Here is a 27,483-nt window from a genome sequence, read left to right as displayed (position 1 = left end):
GGCACTCCTCCACGCGGCCACCGAGGCGGTCGCCTCGGCTCCGAGCGATGCGATGGCGAGCGCGCTTCCACCCACGCCCCGATCGCACTGTTAGCTGTGGCGGAGACGTGCCGGATAATCTCTCCGCGATCGCGGCCCTGCCTCTCAATGCGCTTTGTCATCGGTTTGGACCAGCGCTTCCCAACACACCCTCGGTCGCCTCTCTCAAACTATTTACTTATCGTCCACGGCCGTGTGCGAACATTCACATGAGGTGCCTTTCCGGACTACCTTGCTTTTTATTTAATATACACACACACACACACACACACACACACACACACACACACACACACACACACACACACACACACACACACACATTTTCTGAACCGCTTGCCCCATATGGGGTCACGGGGAACCGGAGCCTACCCGGCAACACAGGGCACAAGGCTGGAGGGAAAGGGGACACACCCAGGACGGGACGCCAGTCCGTCGCAAGGCACCCCAAGCGGGACTCGAACCCCAGACCCACCCGAGAGCAGGACCGTGGTTCAACCCACTGCGCCACCGCACCCCCTTGGATGTTAACAGCATGGTATTATTAAAGAAGGGCAACTGAAAGCCAACAGGCCGGGCAGGTGTTGCACGAACATCTTCCACAAAGGAGCTAACTAATTATCGTTAAAACTACACGATCAGACACTTCTGCTACTTGAACCGGGATTTGCTGAGATTACGCTGGTAGCACAGTTGGGTGCGTTACTGGGCTACGTTCAGCGTCGCGCCGACGTCACAGAGCTTTCCGTGCAGTCGGTGCGGACAGAACGCCGCGAAAACACAGTAACCCGCGTCGTTCCATTTCACGCAACGTCATCCAGGTCAGGGTAGATCCCGATGAGTAGCGGCGCGGTTAAAATATTGCGAGACCGCAGAAACACGCCCGTAGTTCGTTTTGTTCTTGCCCCGTCTCAAAAAGCGGAAACACCGAAAAAAAATTCAGATTTAGTCGAAACGAAAAGGTTCCACAGAAATGCGACGGTTTTCAATGCGGCGACTGCACACCAGGGATGCTGATTGTCAGGGTTGCAGGACTGCTGTGCCACTGTACATTATGTTTGTTCACACACACATTGCACACACGCATACATTAATCAGTAATAACGTGCCCGCACGAACGCATTCCGACAAATTCCGTGACGTTTATTACGTCAACGTCCCCATCTGAGAAAAAACAATGTTGACAGGTACCATTACAGACGAGTATCTAAAAGCAAAGCTCACAGTTTAACAGCCAGAGTTAAACATCGATGTGTCTTTTGCAAGTACCATGAAAGATATCTTTACCACCAACATATATAAAGAGAGGTGATAATTTTTCTCTAAAACCACACTACTAATATTTTCAAATAGGGATATTAAAGATTAAACTTTACGCTAAAACAAATGCAATTAGTTACATGAAACAGCTGAACAGTCCTTCAGCCAAATGCACTTTGCCAGTAGCTACGAATTACTCGTTTTGAACTGACACAATGATGTAAATTACAGTAAAATAAACAAAATGCTGGTTGGCTAAAACCATGTTTCGGCTTAGAAAAAGAAAAAAAAAAAAAAACAAACAAACAAACAAAAGTAGAGCAGACATTCCTAGTGCTTAAACTGTGAGACACATTTGGATCTCATCCCAAAATAATAACCACTAGATCCCTCATGAAATGAGTGTTTTCCCCTTGATTTACATGATTCTCAGCATGGAAGTGTCATTAACTTTATAGATTGCTGCCGCCGCCGCCGTCCGCGTGTTTCTAGCCGCTTAATGCAGGCCGATCAAACTGCGCGCCCGTGAGATGGTGTCAATGGCAGAGCCACGACACAATTAGCCTAATCGTTGGGTGCTTTAAGAGAGCTCATGTGGAAGGCTGCCAGGACACATAACAGACTGGGGGAGGGGGGGGTACAGCTTCACATGGGCCACCAGCCAAGGTTGTTTTATCACAAGACTGCAGGTAGACAAATGGAATAGGAAACGAAAAGGTGGCTGGTTCACGTCCCGCCAGAGACCCCGCTCTTGCACATTTAACCTCGACTGCCTCGGTAAAAGATGTAGCCGTAGAGCCGGGTGAGGGGTAAACGTTTAAAGCGCTTTGCTGAAAGCAAACCTGTTCGCCTGCCGAAACGGTCATAAAAATACCATAATAAAAAAACGCTGGATCAAAGAGTAAAACACCAGGTGTCCTGCTGATATTGAGTGAGAATAGAGCGTAATAATAATCTCAGCGTTGCCAGACGCTGTACGTTTTTGAGCCACGTACGTGTCTAAATATTGTTTCATCATCCCCTTCGGCAGCTGAGCAAACAGCCAGCGTTGTGCCACTTTTCTTCACCGTTCAAAAATACGGCACGAAAAACAACGCGATTAAACAAACGTATTATCCCGTCAACAACTTTGATTCGTCGAGCGCTCTTTTTCGTTTCCTTCCTCCTGGTTCGTCCATGTCGCCGAAAAAAATCTCTGAATTCGTGGGCGCGTGAGATGATGCTACATCCTCGAGGTCGCTTTGAGGAATTAGCCGGAAGCGAAGCTGCAGGGAAGCGTTAGCCCCAATGAGGGACAACAGACAGATGGGCGATCATTCGGCCCTCAGCTACACCTGCCCGCGAATCATCGGGTGGCATCATTCTGCTCAAGGTCCTCCGAGTTCTTCATTTCATCTCCATCCCAATGAGCGTCAGGAAGCGACACAAAGAAGCACCAACCACACCCCCACATTCACCCCCCACCCCCCGCGCTGTTCGGCAGCTGTCCGGTTGCTTTGGACCAACGGAGTCTGCTTCCTACTGTGGAACGACGTCCCACGACGCGTCAAAACAAAGACACGGCACACTAAATAAGAGGGACACAACTGCATTCAGGCATAGATTACCTCTATGTAAATAAGCTTGTGATTAAGACAAATTCCCCATCTCTCCTCTGAATTGCAACAGCCTTTATCTCAACAGACACTCTGGACGTATACAAGCAGAACACATATTGTGTTTTGGGGTAATTTATCATCTCTGTCCAGACTGAGCGCAGACTCACCCGGCTGCACGCACAGCGCCACCTGCCCCATCTCCACGCCCCGCTTCCACGGCCTCCGCCTGCCAAACACACGTCCGCCAGCCCCGCTCCGGCGCACGGGCCTCCTCTCTCCGCACCTTCAACCTGAGCTTCGACACCAACCTTCTCACCAGCTCCGCTGGTCTCCCCGTACTTATATATACACACTCGCACACACATTCCAAGGATCAGGGGAAAAAAAAATCTGCAGACAAGTGAAATAGTTTGCTTCCAACGCATCAAACAATGAACAATCAATTCCGCCAACAAAGCTGCCAGCCTCAATAACACAGCGGACATAACAGAACTTGTGTTCCGCTCCAATCTTTCAACCACACACACACACACAGGCTGAAACCACTTGTCCCAAGCGGGGTCGTGGCGAACTGGAGTCTAACCCGGCAAAGCAGGGTGCAAGGCCGGGGGGGGGAGACACACACCCAGGACAGGACGCCAGTCCACTGCAAGGCACCCCAAGCAGGACTTGAACCCCAGACCTTCCAGAGAGCAGGACCCAGCCAAACCCACCGTGCCACTGCACCACCCCATCTTTCAACCACCTCACTATAATTTTCTGAAAAAAATAAAGTTGCAAGTGATCAGTTTAATCATTTGTTCAAATGTTAATATTTCCTTATATTTCATGTATATAGCTGCAGACACGGTCACAAAATCTATTGAGGGGTCAGTAACCTTTGACCCCCACCTGAAGCCTAAGTAAACTGTGACCATTCTGAATAGTTAAGAGTGGTCAGAAAATGCGCCATAGCTGCTGCCGGCAAGTTACCAGTCGGAGGAAGAGGTATTTCGGCTCAGCGTCACTGGGAGCTCAGCTCTTCTGTGTGGTGCCATGTGACTGGCAGCATGAAAAAGAGAACTGATTAGCGGGGGCATGAATCAGAGCAACACCCATCAGCTGCCCTCTGCCCCATGAAAATCATGGAAGTGTTGTGGGGGGCGAAGCCTGACACGGAACTGGAACCGACCCAACTGCTTTGAAATCGAAAAAAATAATTTGTTTAATTGTATATATATTTTTAGCAGCTGCATATAATAAAGCCATAAAATCAAATAAAAAAAAGTACTGAATGGAAAAACCCAAATGAATCCTAAAATTTGTAATATACAAATAATAAGAATATAATCTAAAACAGCGCTGTGCCCACTGAAATGTCGCAAAGCCTTTTTTTTTGCCTTCACCAACCTTTATAAAGAGGTACCGACATGTTTTTGTCAGGTTTCATCGGCAATGCTAAGAATGCATGTGATATTTATGTCTTTTATCTGTTAAAACAAACTAAACCCAGCATATAAAAAAGTTTTAAAAAGTAGCTATGGAATATTAATAATTTGTGTGTGTGTGTGTGTGTGTGTGAGTGAGAAAGAGTGTGTTCCACCGATGTATAGATGAGTGACCCATGGTAAGTGGTGTATCTAGCAGTGTAAGTCACCTTGGTGAATAAGGTGTGTGGGCTGATAACACTACATAGAATTCATTGGAAGTCGATTTGGAGAAAAGCATCTGCTAAAAAAAATAAAAATAAATAAAATAAATAAAAAATAAAAAAAGCAGACAATGAGATGCAGACAGTAACAGCACAAATTATACATTTTACGTAGTGGCCTCTCGTTGGTTTAAAAAAAAGAAAAAAAAGACAAAGGTATTTTAAAGGAAACAGAAAAAGGCTAATAGCAAAATGAAAAAATTCATACACAAGAACAGAAACAGGACCAAGAACAGAGTCCTGGTGAACACCTAAGAAATGTACTTGTTCCTAATGAAATTAGAGGAAACTTCCATCTCCCTAAATGACAAACGAGGACAGCAGCCTTTGCTGTAAAGAGGCCGAGCATCTAAATCATTTTAATGCACTCAAAGTTTCCAAGAATGAACTTTCAGGCCTCAAGACTAGGACGTGGCATTCTCGAGGCCAGCCAAGGGCTTTCATTGGGGTCTCCGGCAGCCTTCTGGCCTTACAGCTGAGCTCTTCAAGATGCCGTGCTGCCCACGCGGGCCGAATCAGAGGACCCGCTGTACCCGAATGGAACTGCTCCACAAAAGCACGCACTGCTTCACAGGCCATGGCGAGGAGGGCTCTGGCCCAGTGCCAAGCGGGGAGGACTAAACTTTACAAATTGCAGTGAGAAAAAAAACTGTAGTGATGAAATGGTTGTTGTGGGCCTTTCAAGACTTCAAGTTTCAACATGAGCCAACATTCCGGGCATTGCTGGCCCACCAATGCATACCCCTCCCCTCCCCTCCCCTGCCTCCCCACCTCACCCCAGAGTCCAACAGAAGATCTTTTTTCCATACCCGGGTGGGCTCCGGACCAGATCGGCACCCTGTTGAAGACAATTCCCAACACGCTGACACCGTGCTTGTTCTTCCATTATCTCCGCAAAGAGACGAAGACGATCACCTGTAATTAAAATCCCAGCCAAAAGGGGGAAAACAGCAAACCGCTCATTTTCAGATTGTCTGTGGTTCTGTCATGTTGAGCACTGGCACGCAAGCACACACGCCAACCCTCAAGCAAAAAAAAACCGAATCCAGGGTTGCCCACATGAAAAGCGCCCCATCACGGAGGCCTAAGTCGAACATGCGGCAGCCACGAGGACCGGGCCCAGCTTGGCGTGGGCTACACGCCCCAAGACGCCGAGACTCTATCCACTCACGCCTCGCTGCACGGAGACAAAACTTATGTTGGCTTATTTTGATGTTTGCTGGCAGTGGGTGTTGTTGTTTGGGCTATGCCTCTCTCCTCCCAGGTCACCTCACCACCCACTCAGGGTCAGCAGGCTCTCATTTTCTGCTTAGAGCCAACAGAAAATGGACTGGCGTTTAACCCGTCTTTATTAAAAAAGGCCTCGGAACTGAACTGAGAGACGGCCCAGCAGTCACAGAGCAGAAATTTTGAACATGGTCACCATGAAAGTTTACGTCAACTGTAGGAAAAGGATACAAAACTTGTTTCCCAGCTTGTCCTTGGGCTCCTCTATTGCCTTGCCGATCTGTCACCGTTTGCCGACAAAATGATGCATTGTAAAACGAACAAAATGTGGCATTTTGTTCGTTTTACAATGCATCATTTTGTCTGCAATGAAGTTGCCAAAAGCACTGTTGCAATTTTGCCCCAAACTTGACAAATACAAATGGTGGCGATCTGACATATTTCTGAGACGTGCCAATTGGAAAGAATGTAAAAATCAGTGTAAAACTGTAATACGTAATTCAATACAAGTGATGACATATATTAGATCAGTTTAAAATGTACTGGGTGTGTTGGATTAGCAGTTGTGTTTTCACACAGCACATCCACTAACCCACTAGACACAAAGGACTGGGGGAAGATGGAATTATGCCGGCAGCATGGAGCGAGAACAGAATCCGGGTACCATCATAACCCTGAGCTCCGTAAGGCAGTGGAAGTGCCCGCAAAACCCGCCATCATTACAAAAGAACAAATTGATCCACCACTCAATTCATTTGCCTGCAATTGGACTGGACAAATTCACTGGCTGTCATAAAAGTAAGGGGTGAAAGGGAAAAAATATCTGGACTGCTGCTATTCCAGCCTCGTGCAGAAAATGAGAGCAACACTGTTGGTTACGAAATGAAATACACTATGTGCAAGACAGCTTTATGTCTAAAAAATAATCCACATGTAAATTTGACTGTAGATCAAAGTCACCCTTGAAATGATGTAAACAAGAAGGCATAAAACAAAAGACGTCTATCATACGTAAGAAGTAAATTAAGCAGAAAATCAGAACATCCTGATGAAAATGTCAATCAATTTGTTTGCTTGAAGTTTGCCTCCTTCTCGAAGCAGTCACATGCTGATCTCGTAAAACGACCAAGACGTGCGTAGCAACCCTCACAACCGCTTTCAAAGACAGACTCAGAGCTCCTGGACTATGTCTCATAATTAAAAGTGTAAGCAGATGTAAAACGGGTTTTACAGCATGGCACTCAATTATAGGGGCTGAGGTCTAAAATTACGAGCAGCAGCGTTCAGACAAGAACCTTAAAGGATTTAAAAAACACATGGCCAAAGAACAACATGGGTCTACATGGGAAAAAGGTGCTCTACAGGAACCGATATCAACAGTCATATCCATTGTGACCCTTATCCGTTCTCCCCAAAACTAAGAGATGGGACAAGAGACTGCTTTAATATCGGTGCCTGCTGACACAACTCAACAGCTGCTCTCTGAAACGGCCACGCTGATTTCCCACCATTTCTGCCATGGCAGCTTTCATATGCATTTGCTTGCATTTTTGGTCTAATTCTTTGTGCAGACTGGAAAAGAGATCAAAAGAAACTTAACAACAACTTTCAGCTCCCAAATATTTTCTCTAATCTGAGGCTCTTAGCAAAAAAAAATAAATAAAAATAACCCACAACACCACCACTACAAAGGAGCAGTGGTATCGGTTTCATCCAACGCAAGCCTTGGAGGACATCCAATTAACAAATGGACATGTTAAAGATTTTTTTCTTTTTTTTTTTACTTTCTGGCAGCAAATTAGAGAAGAAGGTAAACGTTGAAACAAAGATAACACCACCAGCAACACAGCGCTCCTTAAAACAGGCCCTGAAACCGTAGACGTCTCCATCTCCAACTCCAACTCCGCCGGTATGCCAGTAGACAGCGGAGAGATCGCAAAGCCAAACCAAAACACAGCAGAGCAAGCGGTAATTTCCCAACCAGGCACCGTTTGGCCTTTAAAAAAAAAAAGTAACTAGCAGCGAAAAAGAAAAGAAAAACACAACTTAAAAGGGAATTTCTTTATGCGAGTGGCCAATTTAGAAGGTCTGTCAGTTAACAAGAGTGTAAAGTCTCAATGCAGACCCCAGGAACCTGGCAAAAGTACGCCAGGATTAGCTTGGCCATTTGAGGGAAAATCCTTTAAATAATGCAGCCGCTGCTCACCCTACTGTGAGGCCCAGAGGCCCTCACAATGGAAGAGGCAGACCCCAGGAACTGTTAGCGAGGCGCGAAGGAGGGCGCGAGAAGGAGAGAGAGCGATTAGAGGAGGGGGCACCTCAAAAACAAGGGGGCGACGGGAGCAGTACGACGGAAGGACCGTGGCAGAGAATGGAGGACGAGATGGCAATCCCCCCCAACCCCAATTCCATATTGTCGTGATCAGAGCTCCATCAATGGACCACTCTGTCTCAGACTGAGCTGAGGAACCCCGACAGGTATGATACCGTAGTCTACATTTTTGACAGGTCCTATAACTTGGGCCTCTCTCCTGTGAATGCAGTGGAAGTAAATACGAGAGGAAAGATATTTCACGATGATTCAAATAGAGAGACTCGATATTTCAATATTAAGAGGTGTGCCGGACTCTCACCAAGTCCCGTAGGGTTCCTCTTTGTCAGGACCCGGCCTGATGTTTCCACAGGTCCACGTGTGTCAAGCACCACCGCTGGCTCGATGCCTGGAAAATTGACTAAGTCGACTGCAGATATCTGACGCCACGGTTAAACTGTAAATATAATTAGGGATTTCAGAAGTTGGACGAGAATTTCAAGTTTAAACCTCACGCTGTTGTTTTTCCAATGACGGCTCATGTAGCCATTCATTACAATTTAATAATCACAGCTGTTAACATGGCTGCTTCAGATTTGACTCGAAATCTGAACGAGGCCTTGACTTTAAGGCTAAAGCGCTCATCTGCAGCGCAGAAAATTGCAACCCTTGAACAACGTACTTAGCCTAAATTGCTCCAATAACTTTAGCCAGCTGTATAAATGGGTCAATAGTTGTAGGTAGCTTAACAGTGTAAAGGGTGTAGGTTTAAATCTGAGCAGGGACACCGGTAAAGAATCCTTGAGCAGGGCACTGAGGCTGAAACACAAGGCGGCACGCTAGCCACCATCATAAGAAGTGGTATAATATCCGTTTCGTTCAAAAGACGCTTCCCTAACAGGATTCGGGTTAATTGCCGATAGCGCACGTGTGTGCGACTGCTCCGAGATGGGACCGGTGTCCTGTCCAGGGCACACCCTACCTCATACCCTATGTTGCTGACCATGGTGACCCTGCAATGGACAAGTGGTTATTGATGCTGGGGTTGATGGCTGACTCTGGTCAACACTGTTCTAAAGAGACTGCTGTTCTCCAACACCGATGCCCTTCATTCTGTAAGCAGAGTCTCTGTCTTGTCTGGTATCATCCTTTCAGGTGCTCAGTTCAATACTGAAGTTCCTCCATGCTGCCAGTTTTGGATGTTTTGAAATGTGAGGTGTTGCTCTGGGTTGATTTGACCTCTCCTTTTCAGGTTGCTCAAATTCTCCTGAAGAGGCTGCATCTTTTACTGCACCACTCTCGATACCGGTGGTACAGCGCTCAGTCCGGAGCTCCGTGTTACTAAAGCAGCACGTCACTCTTGGAAACTCTTCTGAAAAACCAACACACTATGTGCATTCCTGGAGTCCCCATCAAGCGAAAGACATCCCCACAAACAAGCCCACGTCACAGCGGCCTTTCCAGGTCGAACGCAGATTCTTAAGTTCGGGCATCTGAATCAAGAGACTTTTCCGCTTCTCATTAGTTATACGTCACAACTTCAGCTGGTCTCCACCAGTCACTGCGATGGAAGTAGCTAATGCTACAAGCTGGTCTGGAAAGCAAAATTTCATGTAGGAAACCCTAACCCTTTCACCTGATGTCGTGCCCAGTGACACCGTGGCACTTGCGAAATCGATTTCCTAGGCCAAGAACAGTGAAACGTTGTTCTTTCAGGAGCACAAAAGGGAAGGGATGGCGTCAGCCTTTTTTTTTTTTTTTTTTTTTCCACCCTCCCCCGGTCTTTTGTCTGGCTGTGCTGGCCGGGCCTCAGACTGGCAAAGCATGGGATCGGGGAGGAAGCGCTCATTCACGGTGACGGAGCACCCATTGAGGGGCCATTTCGGCCGCACCTCCCAGGACAGAAAGGGAGTGTGAGAAAGAGAAGTGGGCACAAACGAGAGCGCGCACTCAAACAGTGCAATCAGAAGCTGTACAGAATCGGTTTGTTCCCAGGACAACAGGAAACACAAGACCCCAAACATAATGGCATTTTCCTTTATTACCAACTTTGTTTTTGCTTTTTATCTACATCCCGACCCCTCTGATCGACGGTTGCGCGGGAACGTGTCTCTCCGCAAAATGGTGCGGAACACATGACCAAGCTGTCATTTTGCTTTTAATTAACGTCTTTACTGACGTGCTTGGAATAAAGCGTCTATATCAGAACTTAAGAAGTTAAAACCTGAACATCAGAGGGCCAACATACATGGCCCCAGGGTCTTTTTTTTTTTTTTTTTTTTTAACAACACTTCTCATGGCAGTTTCTCTTTGTGCTGGTGCCCCTGCTGAGCTGAATTTTTTTCAAACTGGAAAGGAAAAGCCTGGCTTATTTTTAGTGCAATAAGTCACACTCCACTATGAGAATATTGAGTTCTTTCTTGATGCTTTTTAGCAGTTATTTCCAAACCCATAAAAATCAAAGGATTTTAAAAGGTGGGAAAACTAACGGACTAAATTTTGGAGCTTTCGGTATCGTCAACATTTCAAACTCAACGGAGGAGCTTGTTAAACAGTTAGTGTAACGCATCGACATCAAATGTCTTTAACAGAACAGTCCTACAGTTAACTGAGTCCAGTATTATTGTTTTTACCATTCCTCACTCGAGGCATACATTTTACACGTATTCCCAACATTTCAACGGCGAAGGGCCTCCAGGAGAGAAAACGGTAGCTTGAGGAAAAGTCTAAATGTAACGCCTTTAGAAACGAAAGAACATTAAAAGCTACTTTAAGTGCCATTGTGCCTTCTGTGTGGCCTGTGCGCGGAGTATTCACTGCCGTTCGCCAAGACGTCACCAATCTTAAGGCTAATTGTTAGCGGCTTTAGTTGCAAAGTCTAATTGCTTTTTACAGACTCTTTAGTTTGTTTCCAGCTGGAGCTTCAAACCAAGTAATATCGCCGCACGCTTGCAAAACAGACTTAATTTTGCATTATCTCATTAAAAAAAAAAAAAAATGTCATTTACATCAAAAACACTTATAAACCACCACAAGGTAGCGTAGTGGGTAAGAGCCGATGCCTTGCCATCAAAGGACGCGGGTTCAAACTTATCATGAATTCATATACAGCAGTAGAAATTACTTGAAATAGGTAAAAAGATGTAAGTATCTCATCACAGAAACTTGACATTGTATGTTGATTTGGCAAAAAAGTACCAGCTAAATAGATAAATAAGAAGAATAAAAAAATGGAGCAACAGAAAGCTCATACGGAGGGACTACGCACTGAAGCAGGCCTTACCGGAGATGTGATCATCGATGCACTGAGACTCTTGTAAGGAGTTCTGTACACCCCTACACAGGAGGGCAGAGATAAACCAGTTCGCAACAGTGATTACAGGAGATCCTCGCCATTCCAGCACATTCCGAATCCGCAGGCAGACAACACAAGAATTGCGCCAATGTACGGCACATACGCAAACAACTAACTGATTTTAACTGATGCCGCTTGACCCCAGCTTCGTGAGATAACACAGCTCACGCACCCATCCCGTTTCGACAGAGATTCGCAGGGAGTTATTTATCTCCCGTGCAGCTCGCATGTCTTGTCCTGGGCATTATTGTTATAACAAACCTTTACAGAAAATCAGCTGTTTTCCCTCAATGACAGTTCATGATAAAGTCACCCATGTAAAACAAGGCTTGTTCGAGACATGAAAAGTGAAGATGATGTGCTCTATTGTAGAGCTCTTAATCAGTCTCAGGCCTGGTCACTTGGACATTGTCCTGCTGGACTTTCTTACAATTCATAGCATCAACACATTTGAGTACTTTGAGCCAACCAGCTATGGTGTTGCGGCAACAGATGGTGTAGCGGACAGGTGGACACCTTGCACTCCGAGGACCTTGGTGTAAACCTGCTTTTGCTGTATTACCCTAAAGCAAGGTACATACCCTGAAATGACGTAGTAAAAATTATCCAGCTGCAAAATTGGAAAAAAATTACTCAATTGCCCAGTAGCCCAGTATAAAAACAGAAAACTTCAAGTTGATTTGGAGAAAAGCTATCTATCGTCTATTCTGCGTTTTATGCACCTACTCGAGCGACGAACATCGGTGCATCAAGTGGAAAGTAACAAACAAGGTTTACTTAAGAATCACACGTCTGCAGCCATGTCTCTTTCTCCTAATGTAATGCACAAATTGTATTTTCGCTGAGATGTACGTCGCTTTGGAGAAAAGCGTCTGCTAAATGAACAAATGTAAATGTAAAAGCGTCACCTAAACAAATAAATAATCACTTTAAACGAAAGTGCGATATGTGCCCACAAGGCCCTCGATTAAAACCCCCTACTATTCCATTTACCAAGCGAAACTGAAACCCGGCTCACACCAAGACCGTAAAAATCGCTTATGGAAGAGTTTCATCTTTTCATTCCCCTATTTCCCTTCCCCTTCTCCGGAGGAACAACTGACCCCTTTACAAAGTTAACAGGACCCGCCTGTTTAACGGGCCCCCGAGACATCTCGTGCACCGACGTCAAAGCCGACCTTCATCATCGGCGGCGACCCATCAGGGATTTCACACAGCATCTACGGTTTGGCACGTAAGCTTTGGCACACACAGCTCCCACGCAAGGGGGACGATCTGCTCGTTTGCCCCCTCAGCTAAGAGCTCCCCAGGAGGACGGCTAATACAGAAGTCCGCCTGCAACTGGCTTAACTCTCTTTTAATTAATCGCGCTCTTTCCTGCGTTTATGCACACGGTCCAAATTTAGACGCGACCGGAGAGATCGTGCCTATTTCGACAGCTTTCAAGTGGGCAATTATTACTTAAGAATGTGACTCGTAAGTGTGGTTTTTTTTTTAGAAAATAAACGTACGCATCGAGAAACCAAAAGTGAATTTAAAAAGCAGCGATCGCAAAAGAAATTTTTAACGACCGAGGCTATTAGTAGACGCAAGATGTGCGCAGCAGCGCTGAGGCAAGAAGGGGAAAGCGCACGAGCTTGGCTTTTTCTTTCTTTCTCAAGCTTACGAGCCTACGGCGCCTTTCTTCGTCACAGAGCTTACGTCGTGCTTTGCGGAATCATAAAACATTAAAGGCACCGGTGAGACTTTTAAAAATGTTGAGAACCAGCGCGATTCGCTGCAGCCCTGCTGTCTCTGCAGCGGAGGGTCGTTCCCCCACCGCTGGCCGGCGCTCGACCGTTTGGCATACGGCGTTCGCAGCCGGAGAGGTGCTGGGTAACGCCGATTCTCCACATCGACCCCATCGTTACGCCACTCGCTTCACGCTGGCCTCGTTCCAAATGCCCGGCTCATTATTAATGACCTTTTCCTCCCTCTAACAAGGACACCCGGACCAGAAGCAGGACGAGAGCATCGTGACCGAAGAAGAGTTTCATGTAACTCAAAGCATAAGTGTGAACAGTATTACTACACCCTGCTCACAAACACACTGACAAATGCAACGCACAGATTGAAGGAACGGCTGCTGCGCTTTCATTCATTTCTCCTCGGATGACTAATAGCAATAAGCATCTGAGGGCTGAATTTATGTTATGAATTCATTAGCATTTTTATTACCGCACTTATTTATGTAACCAGACAAGACGCGTGCGCTGCGGCTCGGAGGGAAAGTCTCACGGTGGGCCGTAAAAGCACGAGTAGAGATGAAGGGAGGCGGGCTACAAGGCAGAAGCGGTTAAAGCAGTCGGTTACGCAGAGAGGTTAAAGCCAGCACTTTGCAGTCTGAGGTTGAAAACCCCACTCCTGCTTTAGTACCCTTTGAGGAAGTGGTATCCAGAAGTGATGGAGCAAAAACCGTCCCGCTCTATAAGTAGCGGAAAAATTGCGAGTAGCTTCGTACACAAAGCTAACGTTGCCGGTCGCTATGGACGGAGGCATCAGCTGCACGGACGGATGGAAATGTAGCGAAACTGGCTACCAGCTGACGTGCAGCATCGTGCGAGGGGACACTCCCGGGCCTTCAGCCCAATGCTGACCCGATGTCGCAGGTGCAGGGAGCGCCAGCCAGGCTCATGGGGACAAGAGAGGACAAGGAGACCCGGCCAGGCTCCGCGTTGGGCTCCGTGCGACACGTTGCCCTGGGGCCGAGGCTTGCGAAGCGGGCCCATTTAGGACGCCTCCCGCTCCCCCCGGCCTCCTCCGGCGTCTGGCAGCTGCTCCTCGTGGCGCTGTAGCCCGCAGCGTCCCTACAGCACCCCTCGCTTTCTTTGTCTGGCACCCTCGTTCACACGCCGTACTTGAGCAACAGGCATCTAATGAGGCCTTAATAGAGACCTCTTGTCCGAATGCTGCCAGTACACTGCAGTAACAAAAGGACCACACTGTACCTCACTGGGGACGGAATACAGATGTATAACTAGGATGTGTAACTTTCAATCTTAATTAGTTATGAGTCTAAAACTAAACATGTCCATGTCTGGCCAGTGCTGCTGACTTTTGTTTCAGGTAGCAGAACCCTGGTGGTAGACTCAAACACGTGATTCCCATCAAAGACCCAAAGTAGCAAAGGCTGAGCAGCTCTCATTACATCCCCTCTACTGAGAAACCCAATGAACTGCTGAACTGAGTTCTTCAGTGCCGGGTGGTACAAAAGCCTGCTGGACTGTAGCCTTCCAGAATAAGAACCGAATGGACCTGGAAGAGTCGCGCCGTAAACCCAACACCGTGTACTTCTGAAGACTTCAACAAAACAGAGGATTGTGCTCTTAAGTCTCTCCTCAATTTCACTGAACTGGTCATGGATCTGCTGCCATGAATCTCTCATGTGTTTTTACCCTAATGGAGTTTGACTAATTAGAAACTCCTCTAGAGTCATCGGTGACACTTTGGTGTGGAATTTGAGTTAACACTCACACCAAAAGAAGCCGAAATGCAGTTCTTCGGGGGTTTGAGAGTGCGATCCTTCTTTTGCGTTACGCATCTCCGTACTCGCCCGGACCTCATCAAAACGTAGAGTTAATTTTCCGGATCTGCCTTTCTCCTGTACCTCTTCACAGGATATTTCATCTCAGCTCATCTCAAATATCGAGTCATTCTGGGCACCACGACACATCCCTCGACGAATTGCGGGAACGTGATACGATACAACCTTACCAGAATGGCGTTAATTCAACTGTTCAAAAGATCAAAGTATGATTTGTCCAAACTTTATTCGGTGTTTGACTTCGCCACCTCTACATTCCAGTTAAACCACAACCCAATTTTTGTTTCTGATGAACGTACAAAAAAAACCCACATTGATTATTTTCACACGCTTGGCCAGAAAATGTGCCATAGCTAAGTAAACAACAGAAGCTCCCTCCGCAAATATGTGGTTGACTCAAGTCTCTATCATACTCCCAAGAGAAAAATTAACACTTGAACTACATGCAAATCCTACTGAATTTTTGAAAGCTCTGCTCACCCTTTTGGAACCTCGCTGTTATTTTGACTGGAGGGTCTATTTCTGCGAGGCTGGGTTTAACCTTATCAGCCTAAATTTCCACTTTTTGTCCCGAGGAAAAACAACCCCAATGACTGTAGGGTGTAGAAAGACCATGTATACGCAAAAACTAACAATGGGACTTGGCGTATCAGCTACATCTGTATTGTTGTTCTGCACCATCTGATGCTTTTTGACTTTGATAAAAGGGGAACAGTGTGGACTCCAGCTCCAAGAGCACATACTTAACCCCTTGTGAAGGTTCCCACAGGGTCTCACACAGACTTGTCCATCTGTTGTCCAACACATCAGCAAGTGCACAAGCGTCCAAGCGGTTGCCATTTGGCCTGCAGCAGTCAAACCTCCTTCACCTCCTAAACTATGAGCAAAGTTCAAAGATAAGAGAAACATTTATCCTGGCATTATGAGTCACTGCCATGTGTTAGCTTAAATTCATAGAGGACCTGAACGTGACCCCATGCACCACCCCCCATCCTCTAATACAACCAGTTTCATCAAAATGTTAATGACAAAAGAGACCATGCTCACACTGCGCATATGTTATATATGGAAAAAATGACAAATATGTGACATGTCAAATTTTGTCATTGTGGACACATTTTTATGGATGTGATGAACTACCGCACTGTTTTACCATTCTGTTTGTACCATTTACCATTACCTTTTTTTCTAGGGCAGCATGTGATGTAGCGGTTATCTATCACCTGGTAATTGAAGAACTTGGGTTTTAATCCCTACTTCTGCTGTACTAGCCTTGATCAAGGCATGATATCTATGATTAATACAGTACTGAAGTGATACAGTAAAAATACCCTGCTGTATAAATGGGTAAACTATTGTAAGTAACTTGACATCGTAAGTTGCTCTGGAGAAAAGTGTCAGCTAAATGAGTGAATGTAAATGTAATGTAAATCACTGTAAGTAGCTTAGTACACAAATGCAACATTGTAAATCATGTTGGACGAAGGCATCAGCTAAATGAAAAAATAATTTTGAGAGACTGATATTTTCATAGCCAGTTTTACTCTGGGGAGTAATTTCTGGAATCAAACATCGCGGTCTGAAAAAAAGGCACATTACGGGTGAGTCCTACACTATTTCAATGGGCAACATGTGTTCACTGAATCCTTGCAGGGCCTGTATTGTTCCTGCGGACAATTCCAACAAGGACCTAGACAAAATGAGAGCAGGGTTATGAGGGTGGGGAAAAAACAAGAAGTAAGCCATGGTAAGAACAATGGAGGGGTGGTCCTGGCAGGCTATTTTGTCAGAATACAGCGGTCCAACTCAAGGTGCAACAGGGCTGAGAAGCAGTGTGGAGTCATGATTTCATGATTTATAGCCTAATAATAATAATAATAATAATAATAATATAAAAATCACTGCTAACCACTTGTGCTGGTGCGTGTGCATTTAAGTTCGCCCTTTGGCAGGTTTGTTCATTTAATTTTTGAGCGATCCAATCTGAGCTCACAGCCAACCTTTATACTACTAGCAGAAACACATAACTGTATTCTTTCAAAGATGTACCCAGAAAGCACCTACTTTTCACTGCCCTAAGTAAACAATGCATCATGACCATCTGAAGACCGAATAAAAAAATGAGCCTTTGTCATGATATTTATATACCATCTCTAAAACTAAAATTACCCTCTACCGAGACTGCTTCTGCTTTCATGCTGATAGTTCCAAATAGTTAAGCAAACAAAACAGAAATATTTCCAGTAACGGGTTATTCACCTACAGATGTGCCCTCCCCGGGGGACACTGACCAAAGGCCAAGATGCAGTTCGCAAGAATGACAAAACTGTGCAGACAAAATGACGCAAGAAAAGGACCAAGGAGAAGGAAAAACAGTCATTAAACTGAACTCTTCACTGAGGTTGCAGGTTAAAATCTAAGCCATAACTGCTTTGGACAAAGGATTTAATCTAAATAGCTTGTGTAAATGCATGTAATATGGCCTCGATGAAGGTGTTTCCTAAGTAAATACAGCCCAATTACCCTGGTAATAGTGGGGAGGCCTGACTGGACTCGAGCATTTTGGCTTCTCCAAAGGGCTCCGCTGAGATTCTTTTGTCAACAGCAGAAAGGGTGATGATGGATCTCTTTCCAACAAGGCGTGAGCTTCCCTCCATCTCACTTGACTGTGTCCCACCGGGCTTTCACGGGTCAGCCTTTGCTCCCCTCAGGGGGTGGGGTGGGGGCAGGAGGGACGCTAAGGCAGGCTGCTAGGACTCACACTGATCTGTTTACATCCTGCCCCTGCCCCACACTACCTCCTCCCATCAGCCCTGTATCTCTCTCCGCACCACAACCATCCATCTACCCGAGCCCTCCCGTCACCTTGGCCCGCGTTTGCGGCTTGACCCCGGGGCCGAGAGCAGCGCCGGAGCGCGTAGATAGAACTAGAGTTGAGAGCAGCGGAACTGCAGCACGCAATCTCATTACACGTTCACCCCGGAGCGTTTTCTCAAACGACGACAACGCCGGCCGGAGCGGACGTTTTACCCTAGTGCCATAATGACGCAATAACCCCGACTAACCTATACGCACGAGTTAAACTCCTGCTTTTCTGCAAAGCTCCCCTGATCATTTAAGGCTTAAAAAGTACCGAATTAACCGCACTGGAACTTTGAAGAGAAAGTAGAAAAAGCCATGCAGCGCGTGGGAGTGCGCAGGTCACCGGGGAATGAACACCGATACAAGATAAAAATGTCAAAATAAGGTTGATAACCCTTCGCCTTCCGTGGCGCATGTAGCAAAAAGGAAGACATTTACATGGAACGGAGCGCAGAATTACTGCTAGACCGGCCACTCCGATTCAGCGAATCCCCGAAAAGCACATTAAGTGACGATGGTACCGATCTCCCGGGTCACGCGGCCGAGACGGGGGGCGGGGACCGACGTCCATCCGACGACCGGTAGCACGTGGGTCGAGATGCCGCTCCGTTCGGAGGGCACGGAACGAAGCGCGGGGCGGCGGGACCTTCTGATGCGCATGCCAGGCCGCCCCGGAGGTCAGCGGGTCAGAGGTTAATGGATAGAGGAGGACTCTTGCCTTCTCGGAACAGACTCTTGAGCATTTTCCTCCGCGGACCCCGACGAAAGCCAGGTCCCGTCCGATGGAGCGCATTTGACCGCAAGGCTCAGATTTTGCGAGAGTTTTGTTAAAACTGTTCGGCGCTCGAGGCCAACGAGCACTAACAACTTTTAGGTGCGTTTCTGCAGAATTTCAGAACGGTTAACGCAGCGAGAATAAACACGGTGCAGAGCAACCGGCGCAGCTGGTCAGAAGGACGAAGAAATTATCGGACAACGGTCAGTAGCGAAACAGAAGGCGGCGCTTTTCTCGTTTCACCGCACACGGCTTTGGACAAAAGCGCGAGGTGTAACAGTACGCGTAAAACGCGAAAGTAATTACGAATGCAGGAGGAGGCGGACAAACGCGAAGGACAGCATGTCCGTCCACTTAGGGGACGACGTACATTGCGCCTACTGCCAATTTTGCTGTAGCATCACTTCGCTGGAAACATTTTATCATTTCACCAAATTAAGAGTGCCTGCAATTAATGAGACGAGTGTTTAAGGTGACTATAGAACTGCTTTCGTTTTTTCCTCCTGGCGGCACTGGCCTTAACTGGGTCGAGGACACCTAGAGAATAGTAAAGAGGTGGAACAGAACAGGTCCCGGGCGTCCAAACCGGCACGTCGGTGAATTGTTGTTCGCCCTGTGGTGGGAACCTGGGTTCAAATCCCCGTCTTGCCACTAGCTGAGGAGGCCCAGCGAAACCGGACGGTGGCGCCCCGGGAGGGCGATGCGGTCGGGGTCCCGTCCCATTTATCAATCACAGCGACACCTAGTGGGAAAGGCGCCTACGACGCTTTGGGGTATCGGGGGCAAGAGGCACTGCCCTGCAAAAGTGTTGTCACCCATCACACATTAGAAGGGGTGTGTGTCTGCACATTACTCCCGAACCGCCATGGATGTTGGACATTGAGAGGGACACCTAAAAACTGGATAATCAGCTGTAGGGAACTGGGAGACAAGGGAAGTAAAATCCAAAAATGAATCAGGTTCTATATCGTGAGTTGGACCACAGGTGTTAAACTCAAACGCGGCCGATCCCACCCAACGTGTCCCATCACCTCCTCACTATAACAGAAGTGTGGCTTGAATAAAATACACAGAACACTACACACACACACACACACACACACTCTGGGACTAAGGGAGCAGGGAGGGAAACGCAGCTGGAGAAGCAAGCGCGAAGACGAACACTCACTGCTGCGGCTGGTCTTCACCTTGGCCACCAGCTTCTGGGCGGAGGGCAGGTCTCCGTTCTTCACGGCTTGCAGGAGCTCCTGTTCCTTGCCCATGGTCGCCGTGTCTGGAGCAGAGCGCCCCCGGTTGGAGACAGAGTTGGAGTCGCACAGGGCCGCCCCCCGCCGTCAAGCGACCGGGCCAAGGAGGAGCCACATGAACCCGTCGAGGAGCTCCGGTCAGCCGCTTCGCTCAACACGGGACGTGCTTCTGTCTGACGCGATGCTTCACCCTGGGGAGTCGAAGACCGCCGGCTCACATCGGCAGGGGTCTTCTGCCTGCCCCCCGCACGGTCAGCGCGCCCCGCAGAGCGGGCGATGACCTCTCGTTGCTCTTTATTGCCCCTTTTCTCCTTCCTTTTCCATAGGTGCAATGGGCTTCTGGATGAATGCGCTCCGACTTGAAGGTCAACCTCAGGCGCCCAAAACTACAGCGCCAAACAGAATGTGGAAACACAAGAGAACCAGTGAGTCGCCAAGGGTTCGACGAGCACTACGCAGAGGCGTCGGCGCGGGACGCATCTCTACGATCTGCGCACATTGCATTATATTTAGAGGAAGCAAAAGATTCAAGGTTTCGCCACGGTCACCCTGCTGGTACCAATGTTTGCCGGAGGTGCCGGAGAAGCCTCCGTTGGCGTTGCTTAGGCGCGAGGAGCAAGCGGCGCCCAGAAGCCAGAGCTTTGCGACCAACTTCTCATTTGCCTCATTTGTTTGGGAATCCAGCAGGAGAACAATCTCCTCTGTAAGGGAAGCTGGCGCCGCGCCCAGCCTTTGCGAAAGCGCTCCTTTTCCTGCAGGAAGCCACTGTGGGGAGCACGGCGCTCAGCCCCGATTGTTCACCGCAGGGAACGCCAACAAAGTGCGCAAGAATAATATCCTGTGCCAATTTTTTTTTTTTTTTTCCCCCCACGTACAAGTTTCCACCGTCCTGTCGGCAAATTAGCACGCCGAGATCGTCGGGAGATCAAACGGAGCGCTCCGGCAGGCTCCCAAGGCAACAGCGGAGCTCCGGGGGGGGGGGAACGGATACCCCGCCGCCCCCTCCGTTAGGGGTCTAGGAGAGTTCAGATATTAAAAACAAGAGTTGTGTGCAGAGCTTGTGTACTCTGGGAGGTGCGGGGACACCGAGTACCAGGGAGGTTTCCTGCGCTCGGCTCCGGGAAGGGGACGACTCTGATCTTAGCGGTCCAGCTGAAACACATAACAATGCTCTTAAAAGGAGCTCTTGGCCCTGCGCTGCCCTGCGCTGCCCCGCTCCCTGTAATGTGTCCTCACCGTGTTACGTAACCTGTCGGCGCGTGACTCCACACCCACCGAGGAACACAGGGCGTGGAAAGCGAGGTCGCTGCGCTTTCCTTCCCCGACAACAGTCGCGCGTTCCGCCGCCTACTTCTGAGTCAATAAACAGCAGCCGTCTCTCCGTAATCACCGACGCGTTTCCCCTCGCGTACGGGACAGGGCGGCGCACGGGCACAACGCCGCGTCTTTATCCCCACACGAAAGCGTAACGCTGGACCTGGACTTGGTTACAAACGTAAATATTTACCGTAACGTAATGCGACATAGTGACGCTGCTGCAGCCTGCAGCGTTTGGGGTGTTTCCTTGCAAGCCGAACGGCCTGGGTTCAAATCCCACTGCAGAACCCTGGCTTGATCGAGGCACTTACCCTGAATTATTACAGTAGCATACTCTGCTTTACATGAGTAAATCACCGAAAAGTTTATCATCTAACATCGTAAGTCATGTTGGACAAGGAACTCGAACGAATAAGGGTTAATAATAAATCCGAAAAAATTAAGTATGATGTCATGCGGTGAGGATAAGGTGCGGTGGCGCGGTGCGTTTGGCTGGGTCCGGGGTTCGAGTCCCGCTTGGGGTGCCTCGTGATGGACTGGTGTCCCATCCTGGGTGCGTCCCCGCCCCCTCCAGCCTTGCAGCCTGTGTTGCCGGGTTAGGGTTAGGGACAAGCAGTGTGTGTGTGTGTGTGTGTGTGTGTGTGTGTCCTATAGATGGGAAGGCCAGAGAGGCGAGGTGTACCACAGATACACAGGGAAAGCCCTTCTGATGCTGAAGGCAGGATGTCATGTGCTCTCACTTGTTTCGTGTCTCCCCCTGTGGCCCCGGTTATTTCAAACCACTTTCACCTCATTTTTACACACAAAACATAATGAAGGTCCCCAGATGTAAGTCTGTTAGTGAAAGCCTATGTCACCTTGTGACAAACTGTGTGTAAAATGCATTTAAATATCCATTGGGGCAGCTGGTAGCATAGTGGTTAGAGCTGCTGCTGCCCTTGGCCCCAAAGGTTGCAGGTTCAAATCTCGCATCCAGCTGTAGTACCCTTGAGCAAGGTACTTACCTTAAAAAAAAAAAAAATTGCACTGGAGGGGGTAAAATTACCCTGCTTTATACATAAATGGGTAAATAATTGCAAGTTGTGTTAGAGAAAAAGTGTCAGCTAAACAAATAAATGTAACTACAGGTAGGATAGTGTGATATTTCCCATCAATTTGGTGAGAATTCGATGTTCAAATAAACAAAAATCTTTAAGCACAACAAGAGTCAAGGTTTCTGACACATTTCACCATATAATAACAGCAAGAACTTTTTTATTTTACAGTAACTGAGCTATTTAGAGCTGGAGACACTTGCATTACAGCACTATATCACTTCACTATATTACACTACTGAATTACAGTACTACACCACTGTACCATATTATAGTACCACATTACAGTACTCTCTGTACCACATTACAGTACTGAATTACTGTGTTGTATTATTGGCCCATGTTACAGTAGTACATTAGGTCACGGTATACAGCACTATACTGTACAACTGTACCACTGGATTGTACTATACCACTGTACTATACCCCTGCTATACCACTGTACTGTACTATACCCCTTTACTACTATACCACTGTACTATACCCCTGTACTGCTGTACTGTACTATACCACTGTACTATACCCCTGTACTGCTGTACTGTACTATACCCTTACTACTATACCACTGTACTATACTCCTTATTACTATACCACTACTGTACCCCACACTACTATACCACTGTACTGTACTATACCCCACACTACTATACCACTATACTGTACTATCATATTGTACTATACAACTGTACTATACCCCATACTACTATACCACTGTACTGTACTATACCACTGTATTATACCCCTGTACTGCTGTACTGTACTATACCCCTTACTACTATACCACTGTACTGTACTATACCACTGTACTGTACTATACCACTGTACTGTTGTACTGTACTATACCCCACACTACTATACCCCATGTACTGCTGTACTGTACTATACCCATTTACTACTATACCACTGTACCGTTGTACTGTACTATACCATTGTACTATACCCCTGTACTGCTGTACTATACCCATACTACTATACCACTGTACTGTACACCTCATTGTCTCCATGGTGAGAGCGGAATACAGTTCAATCTCACCTGTGTGTCCGAAGGAACGACGTCGAGCCTTTGAGTCGCTCACACTCAGTCAGTGAGTCAGTCAGTGCGTCAGTGTGTCAGTCAGTCAGTCCGATATAGGTAGTTAGACGAGTTAGACGTTAGAGGTAGTAAGTTGGACGAGCTTGAACGCTCCAGTCACACCGGATCCAAGTTTCTTTCTCTTCCCTCCTCCTCGGACCTCGCTGTTTGTTTGCCGGATCACCAGTCAGTCTCACTCTCAGTCAGTCCCGCGAACGATCGGCTCCAGTACTAGTCTCACAGTCTCGGAGGGACTAATTCATAATCCACCGGGCAAAGACAGCGGCTCTTACTCCTCCAGAAGCCGCCGTTTACCGGGAAAGTGGCGGCCGGACGATCAAATCCCCAGCGTTACTCTTCCCGCTTGGCCGCGGTTGCTGTAAACTGTAGGCGGAGCTCCAGGAAAACCTCCCGCCCATAGCCAGGGCTTCACCAATCAGCGGGCGGCACTTCGCTTGTAGCGCACGTCACTCAGACTTCGGCTCCGCCCCCATCCCTACTCAAGGACACCTTTACGTTTGGCGGCGAATCACAGGAGCGACTCGATATGGTGAAGGAGTTGCTGTATTCTGCGCAGTGACTCTATAAGCAAAGGTCAAGTTACTGAAGGGCGGACGTATCGCATCGAACGAGCGGAGTTTTTCAAGTTTTCCTCATTAACCTTTCCTTTGACAAGAAGTACCTCTAATCTGATCTGAAAGTGTACAACACTTTTTTAAGAACAGTGTACTTCTTAAAAGAACTGCATTCCTGCACACTTCGCCGGTCCTTTTTGTCGAACGCAAATGTTCTCCGGTGTGTGTAAAATCTTATCGGACAAGTTTGTTCAGCGTCCAACTTTACCGCCGGGACCCTGTTGTCAGGATTATGCTGAAAAGTATTGTTTTAGCGACCCCTGGCGGCTCGCTTGCGCCTTGGCGTGTAGCGCGGCCCACGTGTGGAGCGTTAATGCCGGACACCGTTGACACGACCGCGCTGAAAGTCTTCTCCCGCAACAAGCCTGTGTGTTGGATCCTCCTTGTACAGCTGTCTTTGTACAAGTGGTCAAAGTAGAGATAGAGATGGTGATGGTGACGCTTCCCTTCTCAGCGTTCTCCACACCTTCAGCCCAATAACAGGTGTAGAAACAGCTGAATCTGCTTAGTTTTAAACGCGCGCGCGCACACACACACACACACACACAGAGGTATTTCCAAGTGGGGTTTTTATTACAGTATGTTATTCTAAGGTAATGTAAATACTCCTCTTTAGCTTTTAACTATTTACTCCCGTCTGGACTACTGCAACTCTCTTCTCTCTGGCCTTCCCGCTACTGCCATCAAACCTCTGCAGCTGATACAGAACGCTGCTGCCCAAGTTGTGTTTGACTTGCCGAAGCATTCCTGTGTATCTCCTCTACTCGTTTCTCTGCACCGGCTTCCTATAGCTGCCCGGATCAAATTTAACACTCTGGTTATGGCCTACAAATGCATCAATGGAACTGCTCCCAACTATCTACAGGACTTGATCAACCACTACACCCCAACAAGACCCCTTTGGTCATCTCCTTCTGCTCACTTGGTGGTCCCACGCACAAACGTAAAGCACGGAGGTTCTCAGTTCTGGCTCCGTTGTGGTGGAATGACCTCCTCCTCTTACTCAGAACTGCTGAAACCCTGTCTACATTCAAGAAGGGTCTGAAAACTCACCTTTTCCAGACTCACTTCACCCAATATCTCTGAAGCTCATGCATGGTGTAAATGTTCATGCACCATAACTTTGTGATCATTCCCAGATAAGCCTCTACACAGCTGCTACTCCTGCATTGTATGTAAATATTTGTTCACCTTTAAAAAAAAATGTAGGAAGATGATCAAGAAAGGGATGCAGTGGCGCAGTGGGTTGGACCGGGTCCTGCTCTCTAGTGGGTCTGGGGTTCGAGTCCCGCTTGGGTTGCCTTGCGACAGACTGGTGTCCCACCCTAAGTGTGTCCCCTCCCCCTCCGGCCTTATGCCCTGTGTTGCCGGGTAGGCTCCGGTTCCCCGCGACCCTGTATGGGACAAGCGGTTCAGAAAATGTGTGTGTGATCAAGATTCATCTATCCTGCATTTTATGCACCTACTCGTGTGATGATCATCAGTGCATCAAGTGGAAAGTAACAAACTAAATTTACTTAAGAATCACATGTCTGCAGCCGTGTCTCTTTCTCCTAATGTAATGCACAAATTGTACTTTCGCTGAGATGTATGTCGCTTTGGAGAAAAGTGTCTGCTAAATGCCATCCATCTCCATCCATCTTCCTCCGCTTTTATCCGGGGCCGGGTCGCGGGGGCAGCAGTCCGAGCAGAGTCCTCCAGACTTCCCTCTCCCCGCACACCTCCTCCAGTTCCTCTGGGGGAACCCCAAGGCGTTCCCAGGCCAGCCGGGAGACATAGTCTCTCCAACGTGTCCTGGGTCTGCCCCGAGGCCTCCTCCCAGCGGGACAAGCCCGGAACACCTCCCCAGGGAGGCGTCCAGGAGGCATCCGGAACAGATGCCCGAGCCACCTCAACTGGCTCCTCTCGATGCGGAGGAGCAGCGGCTCTACTCCGAGCTCCTCCCGGGTGACTGAGCTCCTCACCCTATCCCCAGTCTGCTAAATGAATACATGTAAATGTAAATGTATCCATTTAGCTGAAAGTTTTCTCCAAAACAAATTACAACATTAATCTTCCTACAATTATTTTCCCATTTACTCAGCTGGGTAATTTTACTGTCACAATTTAGGGTAAATGCCCTGCTCAAGGGTACTACAGCTTAGAGCTGGGATTTAGAGCTGCTGTGTGTACAAAGGCAGTAGTTCTGACCACTACTCTACCAGCTGTCCCACTCCTTAAAGTGTCCTTCAGGCAGATTTTTCCCCCCAGGTGCAGCCATGTGTCAGTCAGTTACGAGACCATCATCTGCAAGAATTAGCTTTTAGTAGCAACTGAAATGTGGACTTTGAATTCAATTTACCAGTTACTCCTGCCCTGTCCTGGGTGTGTCCCCTCCCTCTCCGGCCTTGCACCCTGTGTTGCCGGGTTAGGCTCCGGCTCACCGTGACCCCACTCGGGACAAGTGGTTTCAGACTGCGTGTGTGTGTTACTCCTGCCGTGACAAATAATGCCTCATGGGCAAAAGGTTTACATCAGGAGAGCGATGCACCTTAAATACATTACATTACACACACACACACACATTTTCTGAACCGCTTGTCCCATATGGGGTTGCGGGGAACCGGAGCCTACCCGGCAACACAGGGCGTAAGGCCGGAGGGGGAGGGGACACACCCAGGACGGGACGCCAGTCCGCCGCAAGGCACCCCCAGCGGGACTCGAACCCCAGACCCACCGGAGAGCAGGACCCGGTCCAACCCACTGCGCCACCTGCGCCCCCACATTACATTACATTTATTCATTTAGCAGACACTTTTCTCCAAAGCGACTTCCAATGAACTCTATGTAGTGTTATCAGTCCACACACCTTATTCACCAAGGTGACTTACACTGCTATACATTACTTAAAAGGGGTCACTCAACCATACATCAGTGAAACACACTCTCTCTGTTACTCACACACTATGGGGGAACCTGAACAGTATGTCTTTGGAGTGTGGGAGGAAACCAGAGCACCCGGAGGAACCCCACGCAGACACGGGGAGAACATGCAACCTCCACACAGACAAGTCCTCTCGCGCCACCCAGATGCTGTGAGACAGCAGCGCTACTCGCTGTGCCACCGTGCTGTAATTAGGTGAGTAATTTGCAACATCAGAGCCCAAACATGCAGACTTCTAAATAAGTGGAATTCAAAGGAGCAAGGGGGTCAAATCAGAGTGAGAACATGAGTTTCCTCCTGTTATGTCAGTGCCCAAGCAGGTGTGCGAGGCTTCCGAAACGTCCTCTGAAAGGCTGTCGACCTTCCCAATTGAAAGTGCAAGTTTCGAAGGAGCATCATCCAGCTTCATTTGAGTTTATTACTAAATAGTAAACTCAAAGCCTCCTTCTTTTGATGGATCTCTTCAGAAACCTTTAGGACAACTAATACAGCATT

The 27,483-nt window shown here is 47.8% G+C and overlaps 1 protein-coding gene across 3 annotated transcripts in view; it reads right to left on the bottom strand.

Moving 5' to 3' along the window:
* The window catches only part of LOC108940015 (caskin-2-like), a 56,652-nt gene extending 32,855 nt beyond the window's left edge, over positions 1-23,797 (bottom strand). For 2 of the 3 annotated variants that reach the window (XM_018761763.2, XM_018761765.2), the window contains exons 1-2: positions 23,392-23,797; positions 19,869-20,333 (exon numbers count right to left, since the gene is read on the bottom strand). In XM_018761763.2, coding sequence (XP_018617279.2) covers positions 19,869-19,962 — 94 coding nt within the window. In that variant the 5' untranslated portion in view covers positions 19,963-20,333; positions 23,392-23,797. Of the gene's footprint in view, positions 1-3,064; positions 3,424-19,868; positions 20,334-23,391 lie in introns of those variants that run through there. The other variant, XM_018761764.2, reaches the window with a different exon arrangement.
* Positions 23,798-27,483: the final 3,686 nt, after the last annotated feature.

The sequence above is a fragment of the Scleropages formosus genome, chromosome 20 (assembly GCF_900964775.1).
Source record: "Scleropages formosus chromosome 20, fSclFor1.1, whole genome shotgun sequence".
Taxonomy (NCBI): Eukaryota; Metazoa; Chordata; class Actinopteri; order Osteoglossiformes; family Osteoglossidae; genus Scleropages; species Scleropages formosus.
The sequence above is the reverse complement of the archived record's forward strand: the minus strand, read 5'-3'. Positions and strand labels throughout refer to the sequence as shown.